Below are 25,641 nucleotides of genomic sequence, written 5' to 3' on the forward strand. Positions count from 1 at the left end.
TATTTCCTGAGTTTCGTGCTAGGCACTGTGCTGGACTAGTGGCTCGACAGACTTTTTGTCACACTCCTTGAGCTAAGTGATTTTCAGCCTGGAGATCAGGGAAAAAACACAACTCCTTCTAGTGCATGCGTCAGAGACCCAGACATGGGAAAGGACTTTTCCAAGCCATGCACTTGCCTGGCCCCTGCCTCAGCCCCAAGGGAATGTGATACTTATGCCTCACATCTTTAGCTTCTGGTCTCTTCAGGACCAACACATTGTCCTAAATAAAATCGAGAGTCATGCATATTAACTGACTAATTCTTGTTGTCAGGAAGAAAATGATGACTCACGTGGTCGGGTGACCTGACCTCACATGGTGATAGCGCGATGATCACAACCCACCATAGATACCAATCATGCCCCTCCCTTCAGGGACTCCCCGATGTGAGCTGTATGTACTGCACACAGGGTACTTTTGGGAAGTGGATTTTCAACAGATCCCACCATTTAGCCTGCTCTATTACCTCTGGACTCGAGAAAGACCTTCTAACATCAAACATGACACCAAAGTGGGATTTTAAAGCAGCACCACAAAGCCAACATTCTTAGTCCAAACACAGCACTCCCTTCCTTCTTGTACACTGTTGACGAACGTGTGTATGTCTGTGGATGTCAGAACATGTTACCAGATCACAGGCTGTTTTGAAAACAGATATAGCTTTGGGTTTTGTTGGTAGTCTCCACAGAAGTGGATGCCATTTTTAATGTTTGCTAAGTTTTTTGAAGCCATTTTTCTTTTTTAAAAACTCTTCCCAAATAAGAAAGTGATCTGGAGTAGAGACAATAAAGGAACAAATCACTGTACTTGGCACAGTCATCCTAGGAGGGGTTGATTAAGTGTGGACCATACTGTGAAAGAAAAATAGGAAAGAGATCATAGAGACCACAGTTGGTTAAGGGTGACAGCCGCCAGAAAGGAACAAACCCGTGGTGCCAATAATCTCTGAAATATTTTCTCATTAAGGACACATGAAAAAAGAACCTCCACTAGGTTAAGGATTATTCTGTAAGAAAGGAACACGCCTGGAAGGCAGATTTCTGTATACAGTGTTTTGTTGATGCTTGGTACCTAACTGCCAAAGTCAGCAAGAGACGCAATGGGGATTTTTTCAAATATATCATTATTATTGTTTTTAGGCCTGGCCAGGGGAATCTCATGCTTCTGAAAGCAAAGGATGAGGAGCCTTTTAGAGGCCAAGCACAGCAGGGCTATCTCCCACAAAGAGCTTCGGCCCTGGTTCCCAGGCCCTCCTTGGAAGAGCAAGTCTCCTTAAGCTCCTGGGAAGGAGGGAGACGGCAGCCTTTCCTCAGCTGGCTAACAGGGGGCCTCAGATCAAGTCGGAAAACCACAGCAATCACTTTATAAACCCAAAGTGGAGAGAAACCTGGGACAGAATGCCGGCACAAGCTAGCCCTGGAATGCTCCAATATTGGAGCAAATGCCTTGTTTCAAATATATTCCACACACATGCACAGCAGTTACCACTGCCTCGAGGAGAACCCCACACATGGAGAGTAAAATGGGGAAGAATTAGATTGTTTGGGTTCTTTAGTAGCTAAGTCACCCTCATTTTTTTTGTTTTCTTAAAAAAACTACCACACAGTCAATCCCCATTACATTCTGGCAGATAGGAGTATAAACAATACACAGCTTTTGTTTGTCAACTGAAAATACTGGTTCCTAAATTTTTATCTTCCATTTATAATTAATGGCATTGATTTTTTAAAATTCCAGGCACAAAACACCTGAAATACAATCTATTTTCTGCTATTTCAGAAACTAATAATTCCTAGGCCATTTAGTCCCCTCTTTCATCCTCTGGTTGCCTACTGTGTATTTGCGTCTATAACTGGGGTGACCTGACGTTACTTCAGCCCCTTCCTCCTGCTGTGACTGTGGTTCCCACGTGATTATTTTTATGTAGAACCTCCTTTTCACCTTGCTTCATCCTCCAGTGCAGCCTATCCAACCTAACACTCCCCTGGCCTCCACAGGGACTTTTGGCTCTAATGAGCTCTGTGAGAAATGTACAATATAAGAAATGGATCCATCTTAAGTGTGACCTTTAAAATGGAGTGCAAAACAAGAGGTGAAAGTAAACCCAAACAAATTGGAAAGCTTATAATTTAGTCAATAAGTATGCTCAGTTCAATGTATATTTTCCATTAAGTATAAACTCAGGGAAAGGCCATTTCTCATAAAAGTGTGAAAGTAAAGATTATTTCATGTTTCTCATGCTAAGAAATCCATAACATCAATAATACAATATTATATTATAGTATATAAGTAGAATTATGATAAAACATGGAAGATCTGATAAACATAGGCATTGAGAAGCATCTTTGCCTTAGACTCTGGGCTTGTGGATTCAATGGTTTGTCACAGAGAATACAAATGCAAGACTTTGTTCTGGGGGCCTCTAAAATGTATTGATTATTATTTTCTCTCAATAAAATAATCAACAAATCCGTACGCATTACTGCCTATTACTAATAAAACATTAAAAGTGATCCGACATGCTTTTAGCATGGACATTAACATGAAAATTCTGAAGAGGTGAAATGGGTTAATGACCTCTGGCTAGGGAGAAGATGGTCCTCGTCTTGTAGTTTTGAGCTATGTGTTGTTATTCCCCTCTACGGTAGTTGTGTTGAAAAAAGCACTATTTGCAAAGAGAAAGCCAGTGTGGATCCACTATATCACTTATTCACTTAACAGGTTTTCCTTAGCTTTGTCAGAAATGCATTTAAGAGTTTGAAGAACTTAGTGAGATTGATTTGTCAGCATCAAATTACTTTGTTCCTGGCACAGAATTTCTATAATATTTATAAGTCTGCCAACTGCCTAATAAGTACATTTAAACTGTGAAGGAGTTCTCCATTTGTTGGTACCAGTTTTGAAGGGAATTCAACATATGAGGGAGAAAGGGACTAAGATTTAGGGGAATTAGTTAAGAATCTTTATAGCTCTAAGATATTAAATCACACATAATTTTGTGAAAGATAATCAGATAATAAATGTTAAAAGTCTAGGCTCTGGAATAAATTACTCTGTTTGTTCAGGTAGAGATGTGTGATTGAACAGGATCTGGTCAGGGTTCCTCTATGGTGGTGCTACTGGGTTCTGTCTCTCTCTCTCTATTCTTCATTAGGTAAATTCCCAGGGTTTGAATAAGTTACCCTAGATCAAAAGTTCTCAAATTTCTCTATACAGAAGAATCCCCTGGATTACTGTTAAAAATGAAGATTCCTGGGCCCAGATCCCAGGGTTTCTGATTTCATTCATTTAGGTTCTGATTTAGTAAGTCTGTAATAGAGTCTGAGAAACTGTATTTTTTAAAACTGAGATGAAATTCACATAACATAAAGTTAACCATTTTAGTGTGTCCAATTCAGTAACCTTTAGTACATCCACAGTGCTGTGCAGCCGTCACCTCAGCAAGTGCATTTTTAACAAACACTCCACTGCTGCAAGTGGTTCCCAGCTGGCACACTGCGTTACCACCTTAAGTGCTCACATGATGATGACAAGGGATGAGGAAGCCTCATGGGCCTCCTGCAGATTATAAAAGAAGATGTTTTTTAAAGTGTCTTCAAACGTCTGCACCTACAAAATATATGCCTTTACCTCTCCCTTTCACTAAATATAAGTGTGATACCAAGAAGCTAGTATATGTCAGGGTTTTCTATACTACTGGGTTCAACAGTTATTTGGATGCACCCAGTATTTTTATGCTTGTGAAGAAGAGCAGTGCCAAGTGAAGTAAAGTGAGAAAACTGGAAAAAATGAATCACCATTCTGTAACCAGCCAGTTCCAGGGCTTGTTTCCTTGGGTTTTAATCACATTATTATAGCACATTATTAAATTCAACTTCAGGCAATGAAATTGTCAATAAACACAGAAAAAGTCTCCAGAGGAAATTAGGTTTGTCCTTATAGTCAAACTCTCCTCTAAATGTAAGTGAAAATGGTTATTCTGATAAGAGTTAATATAAACATATAATAGCTGCAGAAAGATGTTGCGATCAATCGTTGTCTTCTCTTCAAGGTTTTAGGCTCAGTTTTCCTAGTCTTAATTCATGATCAAGTTGCTCCAGAGTTGGCTCTAATTTTAGCTCATTTTACTCACGGTTAGACTTCTGTGAAGAATTCTGTTAGATTTCTGTGAAGAACTACAAAGCCCAGCTGCGGTGATAAGAGCCCAGGTTAAAACGGTATCTTCCTAATGGCCGTTAGTGCTGCTTCTCTTAACCAATACTCTGCTAAAATTACATAGACATAGAATAAGATGAATAACATCACGTTGTGATGAGTTAGAATAAGATGAAAATTCATTACAATGCGAGAAACCAGGACTCACAGGCAATCTGTAATGTCAGAGAGAACCCTGGAGAAACTTCCATAAACTGTAGGGCTGGAGAAGCTGAGCTGAAGAAACCAGGGCTGGTCTACCCTCTCTGCCTCGACGTGGAGCCACTCGCCTACCTGAAAAGAGGCAGGAAGGCAGCCCAGGAGGGGACAGTGCTCATATCTGACATGACCAGGGCATTACTACCTCTTCAACTTCCTATCTGCAGTGAGAGATCACAACTCCCAGAGAACAGTGGGCAGAAGAAAGGGCCTGGCAGTGGGGCACACTGCCCTGGCAAATGCCCCCCTAAGTAAAGCCCTGAAGGTGTGGAGACAGGAAGAATCTGCTAGCCATGCCGAAGAAGCAGCCCGAAGATAAGAAAATGTTAAGTAGGTCAGTCAGGTTCACTGGAGTGTAGGACACTCAATGCCTAAAGGCCACTGGGAACCGAGTGAGTTGTGTGCATCAACCTGACCCCAAGCTATAGATATGAGAAGGAATTAACCAGGGGACAGTGACCAGAGGCCAAGAGATGGCCACGCACTCTGGGCGGATAGATCCTCGACTGCTTACATTCAGAGGAAGAGTACATAGCTGGAAATGATTTACTATGGAAATGACGATTTTAGAAAAGTTCTATTTGGAAAGATTCAGGAAAATCATGGGTTTTATGGATAGAAGTGTAGAAAGCCAAAAAGTAGAGATTAGGGACAATGGGATGAGACAGAAGGAAAAGATGAGATGTAAAAGCACAGTTGATTAGGTTTAACAGGTACTGACCTCCAGTTGATCTGAGTTTGAATTCTCCTCTTCCATCTATTAGATGTATGGCTCTTATTAGATGTATGTCTATTTGGCAGCTATAACAAAATACCATGGACTGGGTGGCTTATAAACAACAGAAATGTATTTCTCACAGCTCTGGAAGCTGGGAAGTTCAAGGTCAAGGCACCAGTATAGTCACCTTCTGGTGAGAATCCTCTCCTGGTTCACAGCCAATATCTTCTCACTGTGTCCTCACACGGAGGAAGGGGCTAGAGATCTCTCTGGTGTCTCTTTTGTAAAAGCACTAATCCCATTCATGAGGGGTCCTCCCTCATGACCTAATTACCTCCCAAGGGCCCCCACCTTCCAAAACCACCACATATGAATTTTGGGGGAACACAAACATTCAGACCATAGCAGTAGACTTGGGCAAATCACTTAACCTCTTTAAACTTTGGTTTCTTCTTTTTTTTTTTTTTTGTGGTACGCGGGCCTCTCACTGCTGTGGCCTCTCCCGTTGCGGAGCACAGGCTCCGGACGCGCAGGCTCAGTGGCCATGGCTCACGGGCCCAGCCGCTCCGCGGCATGTGGGATCCTCCCGGACCGGGGCACAAACCCGTGTCCCCTGCATCGGCAGGCGGACTCTCAACCACTGCGCCACCAGGGAAGCCCGGTTTCTTCATTTTTAAAGTAGGGATAAAGAAACCCATTTCACAATGCTACTTGGAACTTTAATGATTAAAACATGATTAACAATGAGAAAGTATAGGAAAAGCACTAGAACGGCCTGGGATGCAGTAAATATTTAATAACCAGTAGTCATTATTATTACTAACAAGCTTAAAAGAAAAAAGAACTGATTGAGGCAAAGAAAGGACTGCAAAGATGCTAAAAATACTATCAATAGTAATCTCCACTGGAGATATTAAAGAGCAGCATTAAAACTGCGCAAATGTCTAACTGGTAATGCAAAAGAGCTCCAGCAGACTGAGAAAAAATGAAAAACTGAAACTGATGAAAGAAAAGCTGAGTCAGTAATTCCACCTACTAATTAAAGCCATTTTTGAGAATTAAATCAAACAGAACAAAAGCAATAAGCTAAAATATGAACAAGGGAGACTTCCTGGAGTGAAAAATAATCTCAGCATGCAGATCAAAGGGCTCACTGTATTTCAGGCAAAATTAATTTAAAAATATTTTAAAGACCCACACCCCTAGATATAATTAAGCAAAAAATTTAAACTATGGAGATAATTTTTTTAAGCCTCCTAAAACGGTTCCAGGGACCAGCTTACCAGAGGGATCTTTCAAACAATCTGCAAAGTGTTCCAGAGCATAGAAAAAGACGGAAAAACTTCCAAACTATTTTACGACATGTGTATAACCAATACAACAAAACCCAACAGGGAGAAAAGAAACCACCTACTCCACTTTTACTTTTAAATCAATGCAAATCTTCTAAATAAAACCCTAGCAAACTGAATCCAGCAGTATAATTAAAATACATACACACTATAAAGTTGGATTTAGCTCAACAAAGCAAAGATGGTCCAAGACTAATATATCTATTAATATATCAAACTGTCAGAATAGGGCAACCCAATTATAAGGTAATTCCCATTTTCTCAGTGTAAAGCTCCAAAAATTATTTTTGCCGACTTGAATAAATATTATGGGTATTTATGAAATAGTCAACTATCTATTTAAAATATGTCTATGTATAAACATTTGAAATCATATAATAAAAGAGATATACAGATCTTAAAATATTGTTTTCCACCCTCACTTATTATGAAAAAACCTCTCCCCATGCACACTTGACATCAGTATCTGTTGTCACAGGAGCCACCCTGAGACGTTTAACAGTTTTCCAGAGCTACCATTTTCACTTCTGTCTGAGTACTTCTCAGTCTATGTATGATACATCAATCCATGTATACGTTCATTTCAGGATACAATTTATCCTTAAATTGTATAATTGTGATACCTACAACAAAGGCTTGTTTCACAAACTTATAACTTCCAATTCTTAAAACAGTGAGGTCATTTCCCAGGAATAATTACTAAATCAGTATTAAACGTCTTGGACTCCTTTTTAATTGATTCTTTCCAGTGACCTCTATAAGCATTCAATACCAGCACTGATCAAAGTGCTTTACCAGGCTGTTCAAAATAAAGGAAATTGAAAACGACTCTCGGACTATGAGAGAACTTGTAAGGACTTAAGTATAAGATATTGCCCTCTTTTCTGAAGGGTAAGTCTTTTGGGGAAAACATATGTTATCTATACTCAACCTTTTTCACAGCAGGACACACTTAGAAAATTATAGTATTTGTAATAGCACTAAAGCAACTGAAAAAGGCTAGTCAGGGTGGATGCTACCCCGGCCCTGCCGAGGCTTCTCAACAAATCAAAATTGCAGCACACCTCGGGGAAAGCACTGCTATAGCTTGAGGTCCAGTAAGAACTTCCAGATCATCGTGTCAGAGGCAGAAAGGGTGACACCTGGCTCTGCCTGGCTGTGTGACCTTAGGCAAGTTACTTAGCCTCTTTGTGCTTCAGTTCTCACATCTGCAAGATGGGATAATAAAAGTCTCCAGAGAATTATTGTGAGGATTAACTTAACTTATTCATGTAAAGCACTTAGAACCATGTCCCACACATGGTAAGTACTCAGTAAATGCTACGTTCCATAACCATGCCTAACTACAAGCAAAACAAAACAAAACAATTCTTTTAAAAGTCTGTAAGTAGAATACCCAGATTAATTCCTCAACGTGTCACCTCATACTTCTCACACAGTCACTTTACAGTAAAACTTACCAGATGACAAGTCCTGACCTCACCCTTCGAGTTTCCAATCAAATTTTTGGGTTTTAGCCAAGGATCACTAGGGGTCTGAAAAAGCCTCCTTCATGAAAGACAGACCAAAACAAAGATACAAATGACCTTAGAAGAGAAAGAGACAAAGTTGGGAGTACAAGCAAACTTAAAAGTATATATTGTGAAGCAACTATACTCTGACAAAAATTTTTTAAAAAGTAAAAAAAAATACATGTATGTGTATACCTAATACACACATATATGTATATGTATAAACATACCTACATACACACTCACATTCACATATATATATACAAAATTAATGGTTAAGAGTGCAGGCTTTGGAGAAATAAATTATTACATTTATAAAATAAAAACAAACTTTACAAAAAAGGAGTTATCAGAAAACAGGAAAGAGTTTTTGACAATTAAAAAATATGGTGGTTGCTGCTACTGGGCATATGCCCTGAGAAAAACATAATTCAAAAAGATACATGTACCCCAGAGACTTTCCTGGTGGCGCAGTGGTTGAGAAACCGCTGGCCAATGCAGGGGACATGTGTTTGATCCCTGATCCAGGAAGATCCCACATGCTGCGGAGCAACTAAGCCTGTGCACCACAACTACTGAGCCTGTGCTCTAGAGCCCACAAGCCACAACTACTTAGCCCGCGCGCCACAACTACTGAAGCCCATGCACCCTACAGCCAGCACGCCACAACCACTGAGCCTGTGTGCCGCAACTACTGAGCCCACATGCTACAACTACTGAAGCCCGCGCACCTAGAGCCTGTGCTCCACAACAAGAGAAGCCACAGCAACGAGAAGCCCGGGCACCGCAACGAAGAGGAGCCCCGCTGGCCGTAACTAGAGAAAGCCCACGTGCAGCAACAAAGACCCAATGCAGCCAAAAATAAATAAATAAATAATAATAAAATAAAAAACAAAAAAAATATACATGTACCCCAATGTTCATTGCAGCACTATTTACAATAGCCAGGATATGGAAACAACCTAAATGTCCATCTACAGATGAATGGATAAAGAAGATGTGTACGTATATACAATGGAATATTACCAGACATAAAAAGTAATGAAATTGGGTCATTTGTAGTGACATGGATGAACCTAGGGTCTGTCATACAGAGTGAAGTAAGTCAGAAAGAGAAAAATGAATATCGTATATTAACGCATATATATGGAATCTAGAAAAATGGTACCGATGAACCTATTTGCAGGGCAGGAAAAGAGACGCAGATGTAGAGAACGGACTTGCGGACACAGGTGGGGAAGGGAAGGGTGAGACGAATTGAGAGAGTAGCATTGACATACATACACTACCATGTGTAAAACAGATAGCTAGTGAGAAGCTGCTGTATAGCACAGGGAGCTCAGCTCGGTGCTCTGTGATGACCTAGGGGGTGGGATGGCAGTGGGGTGGGAGGGAGGCTCAAGGGAGGGGATATATGTATACATATAGTTGATTCACTTTGTTCTATAGCAGAAACTAACACAACACTGTAAAGCAATTATGCTCCAATAAAAAAATAAAATAGACTTGAAAAAAATGGCGGTTGCAATGAATTCAATAGAATGATTAGAGAATAATGATAAGGAAATTTCCCAAGTAGTAGAAGAAAAATAAAGAAATAGGGGAGGAAAAAAACCTAGAAAATTAGAGGATTGACCCAATACCCAAATAACAGGAGTTTTGTACAGAGAGAATAGGAGAAAGGTGGGATAGAGGGCCAAACAATTCTGAAATAAAGAACACAAGGAAATTTCCCATAACAAAAGGATCTGCATTTTCAGAGGGAAAGTGCTCTCTGACTACTCAGCATAATGAATAAACCACGATCTACACCCAAAGCACATCATAGGGAAATTTTAGAAAACTATGTCTAATGAGAAGGAGGAAAAAACCACATATATATAACAGATTAGGAATCAGAATGACATTGCCATAATGAAAATGATTTTTCAAAAAATTTTTCTCCCTTCTTTTGTTTTTTCTATAATCAGTGATATATGACTTTATTGTCAGAAAATTTTAATATAAAAGAATCTATACTTGGAGACTCTAGCCTAGATTTAAATGGTTCCATTTCTTAAGTGTCTTCATAATGTCACCATCTGCCTCTGCACTGATACAGAGACCCCTCTAGTCAGCGGAAGTCCTCTTCATAGAGGATGCCTGGGCTGTAGACATTGTTGGGGACAAGTCAGTCCAGGGATTCACTGCCCAGCTGCCCTGCATAGGAGTGTTGTCCACTCACACTTACTCAGTTACTGAGAGCTTGTTTTCAAGCATACTCCCAGAATATTTTGATATCTGAAGGAAGACAGAAGGCTCATAATTCTTTTTCCTTAGACACATTTTTCTATCCATTATTATGATGTCTCCACTCTTGCAGTTAGCATTTATTTTAATAAGGAACTGCTAAATGCTCCAATTTATCTTCATTCCATTTATTGACTACTATGTCCTAGGCTCTGCCAAGAGATGATTTTCCTATTGACGGACTTACCTGTGGAGAAGATGAACACCGTGTTGTTCCAGAGTCCACGGCTTTTTAAGGCTGTGGTGACATTTCCCACTGCTTCATCCATAAGAGACACCATTCCTGCATAGTAATGCCTATTCTTATCTTGGATAAAGTCGTATGGCTTCAGGTATTCCTCGGGGACCTGAAGGGGCTCGTGGACAGACTGGAGAGCAAGGTAGAGAAACAGAGGCTGGAAAGAGAGTTTGTGCAAATCAGTTAAGAGGGCTTGGAAGCATTAAATATAGAGAGAGAAGCCCACATTTATCAGTTAATAAAAGTAATATTCAGACAACCCACAAACTGGGTTAGAAATATTTGTAAGTCATATATCAGATAAGGGACTTGTATCTAGAATATATTAAGAACCCTTACAACTCAATAATAAAACTCAATTAACCCAACTACAAAATGGGCAAAGAATCTGAATAGATGTTTCTCCAAAGGAGATATACAAATGGCCAATAGGCACATGAAGAGATGCCCCGCATCATTAGTCGTTAGGGAAATGCAAATAAAAACCACACTGACATACCAGTCCACACCCACTAGGAGGGTTATGATTTTAAAAATGGAAAATCAGAAGTGTTGGTGAGGGTGTGGAAAAACTGAAACCCTCATGCATTGCTGATGGGGATGTAAAGTGGTGCAGCCAGTTTGAAAAACAACTTGGCAGTTCCTGAAATTGTTAAAGATATAGTTACCATATGAGTCAGCATTTCCATCCCTAGAAAAACAAAAGCATAAATCCACACAAAACTTGTACATGGATGATCACAGTGGCATTATTCATCATAGCCAAAAAGTGGAAACAACTAAAATGTCCACCGGTTGATGAATGGATTAACAAAATGTGGTATATTTTCAGCAATAGACAGGAATAAAAGGAATATGATGCAGCCGTAAAAAGGAATGAAGTACCGACACATCCTACAACATAGATGCACCTTGAAAACATTATGTTAAGTGACAGAAACCAATCACAAAGATCACGTTTTGTATGATTCCATTCATATAAAATGTCCAGAATAGGCAAATCTATGGAAACAGAAAGTAGATTAGTGGTTGCCTGAAGCTGTAGGGAGTTGTGGGGGAGAGGAGGGATGAGTGACCCCTAACAGGTACAAGACTTCTTTTGGGGGCGGTGAAAATGTTCTAAACTTAGACTGTGGTGATGGTAGCACAACTCTGTGAATTTACTATTGAATTGTGTACTTTAAATGGGTGGATTTTATGAAAATAAAAGCTTGAGTTCTAAAATGGCCTAGAAAGCTCTGATCCAAACAAATAATAATAATAATAATACCAATAATTCTGTCTCATGTAATACTCAAAACCACCTTGCTACACCCATTTTACAGGTAAGTTAACTGAGGCTTAGAAAGGTTATATGACTTGCACAAGTTCGTATTAATTGCAGAGCAATTTCCTATTGGAAACCCCACTATTACAGTGTGGCTATGTCCCAATAGATGGGTTGGCTTTCTGCTTTAGTTGAAAAATAAGTTACCACCTTTTAGGAGAGGTTTAAGGATTGTTTATATTTTTAGAAGAAAACAAGTGAACACCATGCCTTGCTAGTCTTTGATCTAGGACCAAACATAAGGCCAATTTAATTCCTGGAAACTAAGGAGTATGATACATTGATTCATTTTACCTCTTACCCAATTTACAGAATTTAATGTTAATGATATTCTGCGTCAGCCTCTTCCTCTTAATGAGTCTTTCTGAAGGCTCTCTTCACTGTGCTCCTATAGAATTCTTTAATGAATTGAAAACCCTCAAAGAGACAACAACTGGCTCAACCCAACAGTAAAAACGTAATTCTGTTGGAGTATTTGAGGCATTTAAATCACATAAAGGAATGGGGAAAAGTTAGAATGCAGACTGGGAGGTGGGCTCATATTTCATTCATTACTGTTGATAAATTGTTTTAAATTACATATTACACATCACTGTGATACAGTAATGGGTATACATATATAGAACTCAAATAGACACCCAAGACAGTATTTTTAGTTCAGATCTTTGGAACTTAGAAACACCTTTTCCCAAAAATCAAAATGTTCAAAATGGCTGTTCAATATCAAAGACATCACTTTAAAACCTATTTTACTAAGGAGGCAGGTGATGGAATAAAAACGATGATGATGTAGACCCTAGGCTACATTTGGAACACATTCCAAATTCCAACTCCAAAAGGCAACACTAACCACCTTGACAGGCTTTAGCTCTGCCTCTGCTGCTCCTTGACACACACGCGTTCTCCTCCAGCCACACAAGTCACAATGAAAAGTCCATGTTCCTCCAGACCATGGTGAAGGGAATCCCAGCAGATGCCCCGCCCAGGTGGGGAGGAAGAACCCTGGGCTAAGATGTTCGGAGGGGAAAGGATGTGCAGGGACATCCAGGACCTGCCAGCGCAGTGAGGTTCTGCAGTGGGAACTGCCGTCTGGATCTTCAGCACTAGACCAAGCCCATGCCCCAGCCACCAGCCAAGGTCTGGATGGGGACGGATTAAAAATTGGAAAGCTACAACAATTTGCAACCCACATAAAGTTTTAAAAATCAGGAAATGTCACATGAAAACCTGTTTTGTTTAGTTTTTTTATTTTCTTGAAAAATCAGAACTTCTGACAACTCCAGGTCCACACTCCATCTGACAACAAATGGCTGGAGTATGAGAAACAGAGACCCCCGGCCTCCCCCAAGGGCTCTCTTATTTTCTAGTCTCCCCACTGTCCTACCTGAATGACTTCATTTATTTAGGGTAGCAGCCTGGCCCTTGTAAACATAAGACTTTGTGACCCTGGTCTGGATTCTCTACAGTGGACAGGGGTAGAGGAATGAAAAAGGGAGCTCACTGTTGCAGGAGAAAGTGCTCACCCAGGCCATTATGGGCAACTCGGCAGCTCCCGTCATTAAGGAGAGAAAGGGGAAGGAAGGCAGGTCATTTCCAGCCAACAAGTGATCCCTGGAGGCGATAGCTGGGGAGGGTGGTGGAGGAGAGATCTCATAACCACTCTGGGGAAAAAATAATGTTTCTGGGACCATCATTAAAGGGTCTTATAAATATTCAGTGTGGAAATCATTCTACACACTTTGTTAAATATAGCAAGAAATTACCTGAAAACCTTTCCTGTAATTATTCTTTAGTGGTTGAAGACATGACCGTGGCTCTTGAGGGATTAAAATGATAATACTACAACAATTCCCCCATTTATCCAGTGGTCAGGCTCCTGTTAGTTCAAACAGAAGGGGCATAACTGAGAAGAGAAAATGAAAACAACCCCTGGGAGATGCAGTCTTCCCTGGCCCATGACTGTTACAGGCCCCGCAAAGGCCTCGTGCTACCTGCCAACTAGACTTACAGGTAAAGGTGATGCTTGAACAAAACAAGTTGTCTTTTTCCCATTTCATCAACAGTGATCTAGGACCATTTAGTGTATGGGCAAACATCCTTGCACACATCGGTATGGCTCTGGGTCACCAGGAGTCAGAATGATAAACAGTGTAGCCCATTTAATGAGGTGAGGACCAATGTACCACATTTTAGAGTATTTCCATCCAATATTGTAAAAATAAAGTTTCAGTTCTCACAAGGTGAACTTTATTCATGGAACAACTCATCTGCCAACAGTGCTAGATATGAAACATTTCTATACTACTTTTAAATTGAAAAAAAAAAAATTAACAGAGTATTCTTCTTAGTACCACGTGGTACCCCAGTGGAAAGAACAATTAACTCGGGCCCTCAGGTTCTCCACTACAGTCAGGAACCTGCCTGCAGCCTCTTGTCCTAAGACCCTCCCAGTAAACAGTTGTAGCCAATTTCCCCACACCTGCCAACCTCAGCTCACTGTTAGCCCAAAGCGAGCAGCTGCCATCCTGGGGATGGGCTCATTATTATTATGCTGTCTACTGACTTGCGTTCCAACCTAATGGAGCCTTGGCCTTTGGAGACTTTCAGGCCCATTCTGACCTTACTGACATCCTGATTCAAAACACCAAAGTCCTGGACCCGAGTTTGAACTCCATAGATCTCTGGGTTTGCGCAGGACCTTGATCTCTCCCTTGGTCTTTCTTGGGTCCAGATCTCTGCTCTCACCAACCCAGTTACAGCTGCCACTTTTACACCAACCCTAGCTGTACGCCTTTCTTTAGGTCTGTAAATTGGAATCCTAAATGTGAATCACGACCAAATGTTTAGGTATTAAGTAAAAGTATGACATTATAACCTAAAGTTATTAGCATATTAAAATGGTGCTAAGGGTTTATTTCCCTTTCTCATTATGCTAATTCCAGTAAGGAAGAAAGCCTTAAATTCATTTCTTTAGTACATTTCCCTAATCTAAAGTATAACTTTTTAAAAAGCATATGATATGTTTTTAAAGTGTTATTCTCTTTGACTTCCAAATTAAGACATTTCTTTCCAAATTGTGACAGGAAAAGGTAAGTGTCTACCACTAGAAAGTCACATTTGTTTTAAGAAGCTGCTAGTAGATGAGGTATGGGAGAAAACATTTATTTTTATTCTGCAAAGTTTTGAGGGGGGCTTTTTTTTTTTTTTTTTTTTGAGGTACGCAGGCCTCTCACTGTTGTGGCCTCTCCCGTTGCGGAGCACAGGCTCCGGACGCGCAGGCTCAGCAGCCATGGCTCACGGGCCTAGCCGCTCCGCGGCATGTGGGATCTTCCCGGACCGGGGCACGAACCCGTGTCCCCTGCATTGGCAGGCAGACTCTCAACCACTGCGCCACCAGGGAAGCCCAAGGGGGGCTATTTTTAACCAAACGATATTTTGTAAATGTGTTACTTTCACATTGTAGTATTAGTACTAAGGGAATTACCCTGTAGAAAAAGGAGAAAAGACATTCCTTCTTAACACTGTGCAATGGTTATTAGCAATATCTCCCTGATTCCAGCACCAACTGTGTTTCTGTTACAAAATAGCTCCATATGCTTTTTTTCCCCAAGTGCTCTTTAAAACAGACACATTTTTAAGTCAGCTTGTGGATACTTTGTGTGTATTTCTTTAATGATTTCCATCTTAGAGCAAGTTGCCTATGTTACAGTCTGTAGATAGCACAGAGAAGTTAGAACAGAATTAGATTCAATGTTGGAATAAAATGATGCAAGTCCTGTAATTGGTGTGCTGCGTCCTTTCATTGAGAATTGAAACTATAAACATTGGCATCTGCTGTCTTAAACTTTCTGGGGCTATTACTCAGCTATTGATTATTTCATTCATTTATGTCTATGCTTCAAACTTGACTTTGGGGATGCTGAAAAGGCTGGCTACTGCTTTGGAACATTTCAGTCACTGTAGGAAAAAGACCACCTCTCACCCAGCAATTTCCATATTACCTATGAGCAGCACCATACTAATCACACGGGTTTGGGTGGCTTGTGAGCTCTTAGGGCCTACAGTTTTCCTCAGTTCCTGAGCCTTCCCCCCTACACCAGTTAAGACAGCCCACCCACCAGGAATGATTTCACCCCAGGTGCTTCCTCTTATTTGATTAATGTTATGGGCACTGGGAGAGAACACTCTATTGTTCCTTAATGGAAACTAATTTTTATTGTAGGCATCTTATACTTGTTGCATGATTAAATAGTGGTATATTGTGAACTTGTAAAGGGCAGCTGGCTTCTGCTTGCTTCTCTGTGCTTGAGAGGAATCGATAGTGACTGCACATCAGAATCACCGGTTGGAGGTAGGAGCGGAGGGATAATTAAATACCAGTGATAGGGTCCCACCCCGGACCAATAAATCACAATATTTGGAAGTGGTATTTCTTCCAAGCTTTCCAGATGATCCCAATATACTGTCATTGTATTGTATACTGGAACCATCAAGCTGAGTCATAAACTGGGGCTCATAGTCGCTGGCCTGGGATATAAACTGTCAACTAGGGAGGCTTGTTAAGTGTACTGAGTTCTGGAGTTAAACAGTGCAGTTTCTGATTCTGTGACCTTGAACAAGTTATCTCATTTCTCTAAGCCAGTTTGCTTACCTGAAAAATGATGCCCACCTCAAACTTCAAAGGACAGGACAAGGACCACAGTTCCCTCAAGATCTTACCTTGTTCTTTGGGTTTTTAATCTTATCTATAACATGCCAAACATACAGAAGAAAACTGAGAACTTAAGCCAATTACCTAGCAGTTATCTGTCGAACTGCCTGAATATGGGTTTACATCTAGATTTTAAATCTGCATATGTCTACATATTTGAGAGAATATTCCAATTTCTTCCATATTCCACAGCAAGCATGGCCACTCCAACAGGTCAGCATGAAAGAGTAAAAAAAAGCCAAAAGTGGGGCAAAGCTGAGGACAGACACCAGGAAAGCCACTCAATGCTATGTTAGGGTAGGCAGGAAGAAACTATGTCAAAAAGGGAGTCAGGAGCCAGGTACCAAGTCTGAACAGGTATCTAAACAGGAATCCAAATGGTGATCTGCACTGAGGACCTTCAGTAACCGCCAAGGAGGCAAAGGGCAGGAAACTGGAAAAACTGGATAACACCGCACGTTCTGTAATTTGGTGTGTTAGAGTCCTATTGAAGGTCTAATTTCGAGGGCATGTTAATACAGTTCTTAATGAAGCCATATTTTGAGCCCAATATCTGACAACACAAATATCTGATTTAAAGGCATTTATAAGCTAAATCCAGAGAATTCAGCTTGAACTTGGGTTCAGGAGGTTAACTCCAGATTAACAACGACAACAACAAATGTCAAGGCTATTCAGACTCTTTTCTACTTTTATCTGTAAATAAGTCAAAAGATTTCAGCACATGACATATACAACTAGCTTCAGTATGGTCGATGTGATAAACAGGCTCATCAGTGTACCGTGTTTATAGATTAGAAGACTCAATATTGTTAAGGTCATTGTCCCCAAGTTGGTCCACAGATTCAATGAAATCCAAATCCAAGCAGGTACTTTTTTTTTTTTTTTTTGTAGAAATTGGCCAGCTGCTTCTACATAAACATGGGAATGCAGAATATTTAGAATAGCCAAAATAACCTTGGAGGTGGGCTGGGAAATACAAAGTTAGAGAACTTGCCCTGAACCTTAAGTTTGTGGATACCTAACAGAAAGTTTGCCATAATAATGCCTCATCTTGTACATAAGCCTAACATTTTTTGAAAAAGTCAATTTACTAATTACCACATCTCCACACAGGATACTAAAATAATAAAACTATATTTACTGAAACACTATATGCACAGCATTCCTCAAAGTGTGATATGGGGACCGCGTGCAGCAGAATCACCCTTCAGTTTCCTTAAAATATTGACATATGGATTTTTCCCAGACTTAATAAATCAGACTTTTAGAGGTGGGCTCCAGGAATTTCTATTTTTAACAAGCTTCTCAGCTGATACTGAGGTACTCTAGAACTTGAAAGTGACTCCCCTGGTATTTATTAGGTTTTTCCCTAAAGGACAATGGCCTTTTCCTGTATTCACCTGAAGAGATGCTATCTTCACACAATTTTGATATCAATAAAAAAGCAAGACTTACCTTCTCTGGTGGGTGGTTAGTTATGAGGGTTGTAGCCCTTTCAGTAAATACATTTGTTGAATACATATTTTTATACCCTGTTGCAACTTCTTCATCATCTCGAAAATCAAGAGCACATCGTGTAACATTCAGAGCGTTGATTAACGTACAGCGCTCATGGGAATAGTAATCTTCACTACCTAGAAGATATCCTACAAGGAGAATGGGAGATGAAAGTAGTCAGCATAGCATAAAACATGTTAAACAAACGAAGGTCTCAGCATTTAATTGCCTAATGCAATTGATTATCCATGTCAGGGCTAATCAAATGACAAGGCTAATCAGAGCACCATTTCTTAACATCTCTATATTTGCTAGCATAAGGCATTAAAATGTTATCGTAAAAAAAATTCAAATCCACCCCTTAGCCAAGTCTTTAGAATATAAGCTCTATCACGTAACTCTCAAAGTGGGTGATTCCAAGTAAATATGTTTTAAAAAATCAGAGTTTAAATTCAGTAAAAGTGATGACATTTTAATCTTTTAAAGCTATCTAATGGTTAAAATAGCACATGGTTCAGGTGATTTGTTACAAATTTTTACTCTGAGGTGATCACATAAATGAACGCAGAATTCAAATAACGTTGATATTGACCTTGGTCGGCTGGCTTCAAGGTTATTTACAGAAGTAGCTCTTGGAGGCATCATCTTTAGTCAGATGCTGACACCCACTGGTGAAAGACACAAAGATTTCCAAACAGAGCATCTCTAAACATAACGACCAAAAGAGCAAACTAACATGTGGTGTTGAAATTAGATTTTTCTACGTCTGTTGATCTCAATTTCACCCCCAATTTAAATGGCATCAATGGCCTATCCCACAATTTAGACTTAAACATGGGAGAAATGTTTTCTCAAGTTTAGTTGTTCCTGCAAATGTTCCATATTTTCCTAAAATATTAAAATAAGCTGTGCTGCATGTTATATGATTCTATTTATATGAAATGTTCAGAATAGGCAAATCTGTAGAGACAGAAAGTAGGTTAGTGGTTGCCTAGGGCTATGAGGGTCAGGGGAAAATGGGGAGTGACTGCTAATGTGTATGGGGTTTCTTTATTGGGGTGATGGAAATGTTCTACATTTGGACTGTAGTGACAGTGGTACAACCCTGTGAATTTATTTAAAAATCAATGAACTGTACGTTTTAATGGGGTGAATTATATGGTATGTGAATTACACCTCGATAAAGCTATCCAAAAGAAATAACTGTGCTGGACTCTGAGCTATCTCCTGACAAACACTGCTTATTAACATTAAAATGAAGATAATAAAATTGGCCTCTTTCCCCAGTTCTAAATATTTCTTATAATCACAATTAAAAGCCCTACATATCTTACCTAGTAAATGAATTCATTTTAATTTCCTCCTTTTCCATGATTCAGTAAATTCAAGGTCCTAAATACAATGAACATCTTAGTTTTAAGATAACTCTTTAAATGGTAATCTTTTCTCCTACAGGTATAACAGAAAGGGAAAGCCAATGTGTTTGCTAATTAATATATAATCGAAAAACAAATGTATCCATGAAAATAATTTCAGTCCTTATATGGGTAATTAAAGGGGTCAGGACACTGGTGTTCTATTTGGGGTTAATAACTGCTGGTAACACCTTGAAGAATCACTTCAGGTTCTTTATCTGTAAGAATAAACTGTTTTCTATCATTTAGGGAAATACATGCAGAGGATATACTTGATAAAAAGATGTATAAACCATAAATATTAAAAAGATAGTACAAATAGGATTCCAATAGAACTCTTTATTCACATAATAGAACTATCTATTCACATACTTGGCCAAACTAATACCAAGCAACCATGTGACAGTCACATAGAACTTTCTCATAACAATAATTCACAAATTTGAACTTACATGCTGAGTCTAAAGAAGATGGCAGCGATGCTTTTTGGGGGAAGATGAGAAACTATATTTTGAACAATTAAATCTCTGACTGCTGTATTATTTAACAGCTTTATTGAGAACAATTCACATATCATACAAATCACTCATTTACGTTGTACAGTTCAATGGTTCTTAGTGTACTCAGAGTTGTGCAAGCAGGCCCACAATCATCTGTTTTTTAACAGAACATCTAAGTCATAACAGTGTTAACAACTGCATCGTCATCATGCCCTCCTTCTCTGCAAGTCTCCCTTCCATGAATGTGCGGTGGGGTGTCTGTCTGTCTAAATCCACTTAGGCTTCTTAATTCTCATAAAAGGATGTTATTTCCACCTCTGTCCAAATGAATTTTTAAATATATAATTTGGTTTAAACATATAATTTTAAAATATAAAATTTGGTTTTTAATAAAAACAATTAAAATATCCTTCCAGTTGCCAGAGTACAGGTATTGACCCATCGTTAAGCAAAGACCTGATTGAAAATTGTCAAAGGATATAGAGGCTGTTTTTTCCTCTAGAATTTCCAAGATGACAAAGAGGTCTTACACCCAAGTCCTGTTTTTAACAGCTATTTAAGAATACTGAGGATATATCCAGATACATCAGGGAAGAATGCATTATTGATTAAGCAATGTCTGCTAGAGAACCCAGATGGGAATGGGTCACACGGTGTCTCACGTCTGGATGTCCTTACATCTCGACTTAAACTGTGGTTCGAACTAGGCACTATAGAGCTGTGAGCTTCAACTGCACTGTGTGGGCCCCATATAATCACTTGAACTGAAATGTACTTTGGTGCTCTGGTCCTAGCTTGAATAAAAGAGAATGTCTCAAGAAACATCTATAAGACAACCACCATTTTATTACTAAAATGATGTTTTTGAGGATGCTGCCACCTTACCTTCTCCCAAAGGAGAAATTTCTCTCAGGTCTAAGAGCCAGAAAATGCTTTACTCTTCCTGAACATCTGGTTTCCATTTAACTTATAAGTAATGTGACACTTATAGACTGCTTTTTTTTTTTTTTTTTCTTTGAGCATAAGAAGTCCCAAATCTTAGAGTTGAATGTGAAGTCTGCTACAGCCAGGCAGGTTTTTGTTTTAAATAACTCGGTGCCAAGCAACTATTCCATCTTTTTCTATTCATCCTGATTTTTAAAAAATAGATCTTTATTGGAGTATAATTGCTTCAAAATACTGTGTTAGTTTCTGTTGCACAACAAAGTGAATCAGCCATATGCATACACATGTCCCCATATCCCCTCCCTCTTGAGCCTCCCTCCCATCCTCCCTATCCCACCCCTCTAGGTCGTCGCAAAGCACCGAGCCTATCTCCCTGTGCTATGCGGCTGCTTCCCACCAGCCAACTATTTTACATTCAGTAGTGTACGTATGTCGATGCTATGTCAATGCTACTCTCACTTTGCCCCAGCTTCGCCCTCCCACCCCATGTCCTCAAGTCCATTTTCTATGTCTATCTCTTTATTCCTGCCCTGCAACTAGGTTCATCAGTACCATTTTTTTTTCAGATTCCATATATATATATGTTAGCATACAGTATTTGTTTTTCTGACTTATTTCACTCTGTATGACAGACTCTAGGTCCGTCCACCTCACTACAAGTAACTCAATTTCGTTTCTTTTTATGGCTGAGTAATATTCCATTGTATATATGTGCCACATCTTTATCCATTCATCTGTTGATGGACATTTAGGTTGGTTCCATGTCCTGGCTATTGTAAATAGTGCTGCAATGAACATTGTGGTACATGTCTCTTTTTGAATTATGGTTTTCGCGGGGTATATGCCCAGTAGTGGGATTGCTGGGTCATATGGTAATTCTATTTTTAGTTTTTTAAGGAGCCTCCATACTGTTTTTCATAGTGGTTGTATCAATTTACATTCCTACCAACAGTGCAGGAGGGTTCCCTTTTCACCACACCCTTTCCAGCATTTATTGTTTCTAGATTTTTTGATAATGGCCATTCTGACCGGCATGAGGTGATACCTCATCATAGTTTTTTTTTTTTTTTTTTTGCAGTACGCAGGCCTCTCACTGTTGTGGCCTCTCCCGTCGCAGAGCACAGGCTCTGGACGCGCAGGCTCAGCGGCCATGGCTCACGGGCCCAGCCACTCCGCGGCATGTGGGATCTTCCCAGATCGGGGCATGAACCTGTGTCCCCTGCATCGGCAGGCGGACCCTCAACCACTGTGCCACCAGGGAAGCCCCATCTTTGATTTCTTTCATCAGTGTTTTATAGTTTTCTGAGTACAACTCTTTTGCCTCCTTAGGTAGGTTTATTCCTAGGTATTTTATTCTTTTTGTTGCAATGGTAAATGGGAGTGTTTCCTTAATTTCTCTTTCTGATTTTTCATTGTTGGTGTATAGGAATGCCAGAGATTTCTGTTCATTAATTTTGTATCCTGCAACCTTACCAAATTCATTGATTAGTTCTAGTAGCTTTCTGGTGACACCTTTAGGATTTTCTGTGTATAGTATCATGTCATCTGCAAACAGTGACAGTTTTACTTCTTCTTTTCCAATTTGTATTCCTTTTCTTTCTTTTTCTTCTCTGATTGCTGTGGCTAGGACTTTCAAAACTATGTTGAATAACAGTGGTAAGAGTGGACATCCTTGTCTTGTTCCTGATCTTAGTGGAAATGCTTTCACCACTGAGTATGATGCTTGTTGCGGGTTTGTCATATATGGCCTTTATTATGTTGAGGTAGGTTCCCTCTATGCCCATTTTCTGGAGAGTTTTTTTTTTTAATCATAAATGGGTGCTGAACTTTGTCAAAAGCTTTTTCTGCATCTATTGAGATGATCACATGGTTTTTATTCCTTAATTTGTTAATGTGGTGTATCACATTGATTAATTTGTGCATATTGAAGAATCCTTGCATCCCAGGGATAAATCTCACTTGATCATGGTGTATGATCCTTTTAACGTGCTGTTGGATTATGTTTGCTACTATTTGTTCAGGAGTTTTTCATCTATGTTCATCAGTGATATTGGTCTATAATTTTCTTTTTTTGTAGTAGCTTTATCTGGTTTTGGTATCAGGGTGATAGTGGCCTCATAGAATGAGTTTGGGAGTATTCCTTCCTCTGCAATTTTTTGGAAGAGTTTGAGAGGGATAGGTATTAGCTCTTCTCTAAATGTTTGATAGAGTTCACCTGTGAAGCCATCTGTTCCTAGACTTTTGTTTGTTAGAAGACTTTTAATTACAGTTTCAATTTCATTACTTGTGATAGGACTGTTTATATATTCTAATTCTTCCTGGTTCAGTCTTGGAAAATTTTACCGTTCCAAGAATCTGTCCATTTCTTCGTGGTTGTCCATTTTATTGGCATATAGTTGTTTGTAGTAGTCTCTTATAATCCTCTGCATTTCTGCAGTGTCAGTTGTCATTTCTCCTTTTTCATTTCTAACTTTGATTTGCATCCTCTCCCTTTTTTTCTTGATGAGTCTGGCTAAGGGTTTACCAATTTTGTTTATCTTCTCAGAGAACCAGCTTTTAGTTTTATTGACCTTTGCTATTGTTTTCTTTGTTTCTATTTCATTTATTTCTGCTGTGATCTTTATGATTTCTTTCCTTCTACTGACTTTGGGTTTTCTTTGTTCTTCTTTCTTTAGTTGTTTTAAGTGTAGGGTTAGATTGTTTATTTGAGATTTTTCTTTTTTCTTAAGATGAGATTGTATAGCTATAATCTTCCCTCTTAGAACTACTTTTGCTGCATCCCATAGGTTTTGGGTTGTCATGTTTTCATTGTCATTTGTTTCTATGTATTTTTTGATTTCTTCTTTGATTTCTTCACTGATCTCTTGATTATTTAGTAGCACACTGATTAGCCTCCATGTATTTGTTTTTTTACAGTTTTTTTCCTGTAATTGATTTCCAATCTCACAGCGTTGTGGTCAGAAAAGATGCTTGATATGATTTCAATTTTCTTAAATTTTCCGAGGCTTGATTTGTGACCCAAGATGTGATCTATCCTGGAGAATGTTCCATGTGCACTTGAGAAGAAAGTGTATTCTGCCACTTTGGGGTGGAATGTTCTATAAATATAAATTAGATCTATCTGATCTATTGTGTCATTTAAAGCTTGTGTTCCCTTATTTATTTTCTGTTTGGATGATCTGTCCATTGGTGTAGGTGGGATGTTAAAGTCCCCTACTATTATTGTGTTACTGTCGATTTCTCCTTTCATGGTTGTTAGCATTTGCCTTATATATTGAGGTGCTCCTATGTTGGGTGCATAAACATTTATAATTGTTATATCTTCTTCTTGGATTGATCCTTTGATCATTATGTAGTATCCTTCTTTACCTCTTGTAACAGTCTTTATTTTAAAGTCTATTTTATCTGATACAAGTATTGCTAATCCAGCTTTCTTTTGATTTCCATTTGCATGGAATATCTTTTTCCATCCCCTCACTTTCAGTCTGTATGTGTCCCTAGGTCTGAAGTGGGTTTGTTGTAGACAGCATATATATGGGTCTTGTCTTTGTATCCATTCAGCCAGTCTATGTCTTTTGGTTGGGACATTTAATCCATTTACATTCAAGGTTATTATTGGTATGTATGTTCCTATTACCATTTTCTTAATTGTTTTGGCTTTGTTTTTTGTGGGTCTTTTTCTTCTCTTGTGTTTCCTGTTCAGAGAAGTTTTTTCAGCATTTGTTGTAAAACTGGTTTACTGGTGCTCAATTCTCTTAGCTTTTGCTTGTCTGAAAAGCTTTTGACTTCTCCATCGAATCTGAATGAGATCCTTGCTAGGTAGAGTAATCTTGGTTGTAGGTTTTTCTCTTTCACCACTTTAAGTATATCCTTCCACCCCCTTCTGGCCTGCAGAGTTTCCACTGAAAAATCAGCTGATTACCTTGTTGGGATTCCTTTGTATGTTATTTTTTGTTTTTCCCTTGCAGCTTTTAATATTTTTTCTTTGAATTTAATTTTTGTTAATTTGATTAATATGTGTCTTGGTGTGTTTTTCCTAGGGTTTATCCTGTATGGGATTCTCTGTGCTTCCTGGACTTCAGTGACTATTTCCTCTCCCATGTTAGGGAAGTTTTCAACTATAAACTCTTCAAATATTTTCTCAGACCCTTTCTTTTTCTCTTTTTCTGGGACCCCTATGATTCAAATGTTGGTGCGTTTAGTGTTGTCCCAGAGGTCTCTGAGATTGTCTTCAATTCTTTTCATTCTTTTTTCTTTATTCTTCTCCTTGGCAGTTACTTCCAGCTCACTTATTCATTCTTCTGCCTCAGTTATTCTGTTACTGATTCCTTCTAGTGTATTTTTCATTTCAGCTATTATGTTGTTCATCTCTGTTTGTTTGTTCTTTAGTTCTTCTAGATCTTTGTTAAACATTTCTTGTATTTTGTCAATCTGTGCCTCCGTTCTATTTTCGAGATTCTGGATCATCTTTACCATCATTACTATGAATTCTTTTTCAGGTAGATTGCCTATTTCTTCTTCATTTATTTGGTCTTATAGGTTTTTACCTTGCTCCTTCATCTGTGACATATTTTTTTGCCATCTCATTTTTTTTTTCAATAAGTGGGATTGTGTTCCTGTCTTACTGGTTGTTTGACCTGATGCTTCCAACACTAGGGTTAGTAGGCTGTTGGGTAGAGCTG

The 25,641-nt window shown here is 39.1% G+C and overlaps 1 protein-coding gene across 1 annotated transcript in view; it reads right to left on the reverse strand.

Moving 5' to 3' along the window:
- Positions 1-25,641, reverse strand: part of ARSB (arylsulfatase B) — a 175,612-nt gene that overhangs the window by 127,386 nt on the left and 22,585 nt on the right. The window contains exons 3-4 of the mRNA XM_029217193.1: positions 18,058-18,248; positions 10,511-10,718 (exon numbers count right to left, since the gene is read on the reverse strand). Coding sequence (XP_029073026.1) covers positions 10,511-10,718; positions 18,058-18,248 — 399 coding nt within the window. The remainder of the gene's footprint in view (positions 1-10,510; positions 10,719-18,057; positions 18,249-25,641) is intronic.

This window comes from Monodon monoceros, unplaced genomic scaffold (assembly GCF_005190385.1).
Source record: "Monodon monoceros isolate NGI ecotype Baffin Bay Population unplaced genomic scaffold, NGI_Narwhal_1 Super_Scaffold_12, whole genome shotgun sequence".
Taxonomy (NCBI): Eukaryota; Metazoa; Chordata; class Mammalia; order Artiodactyla; family Monodontidae; genus Monodon; species Monodon monoceros.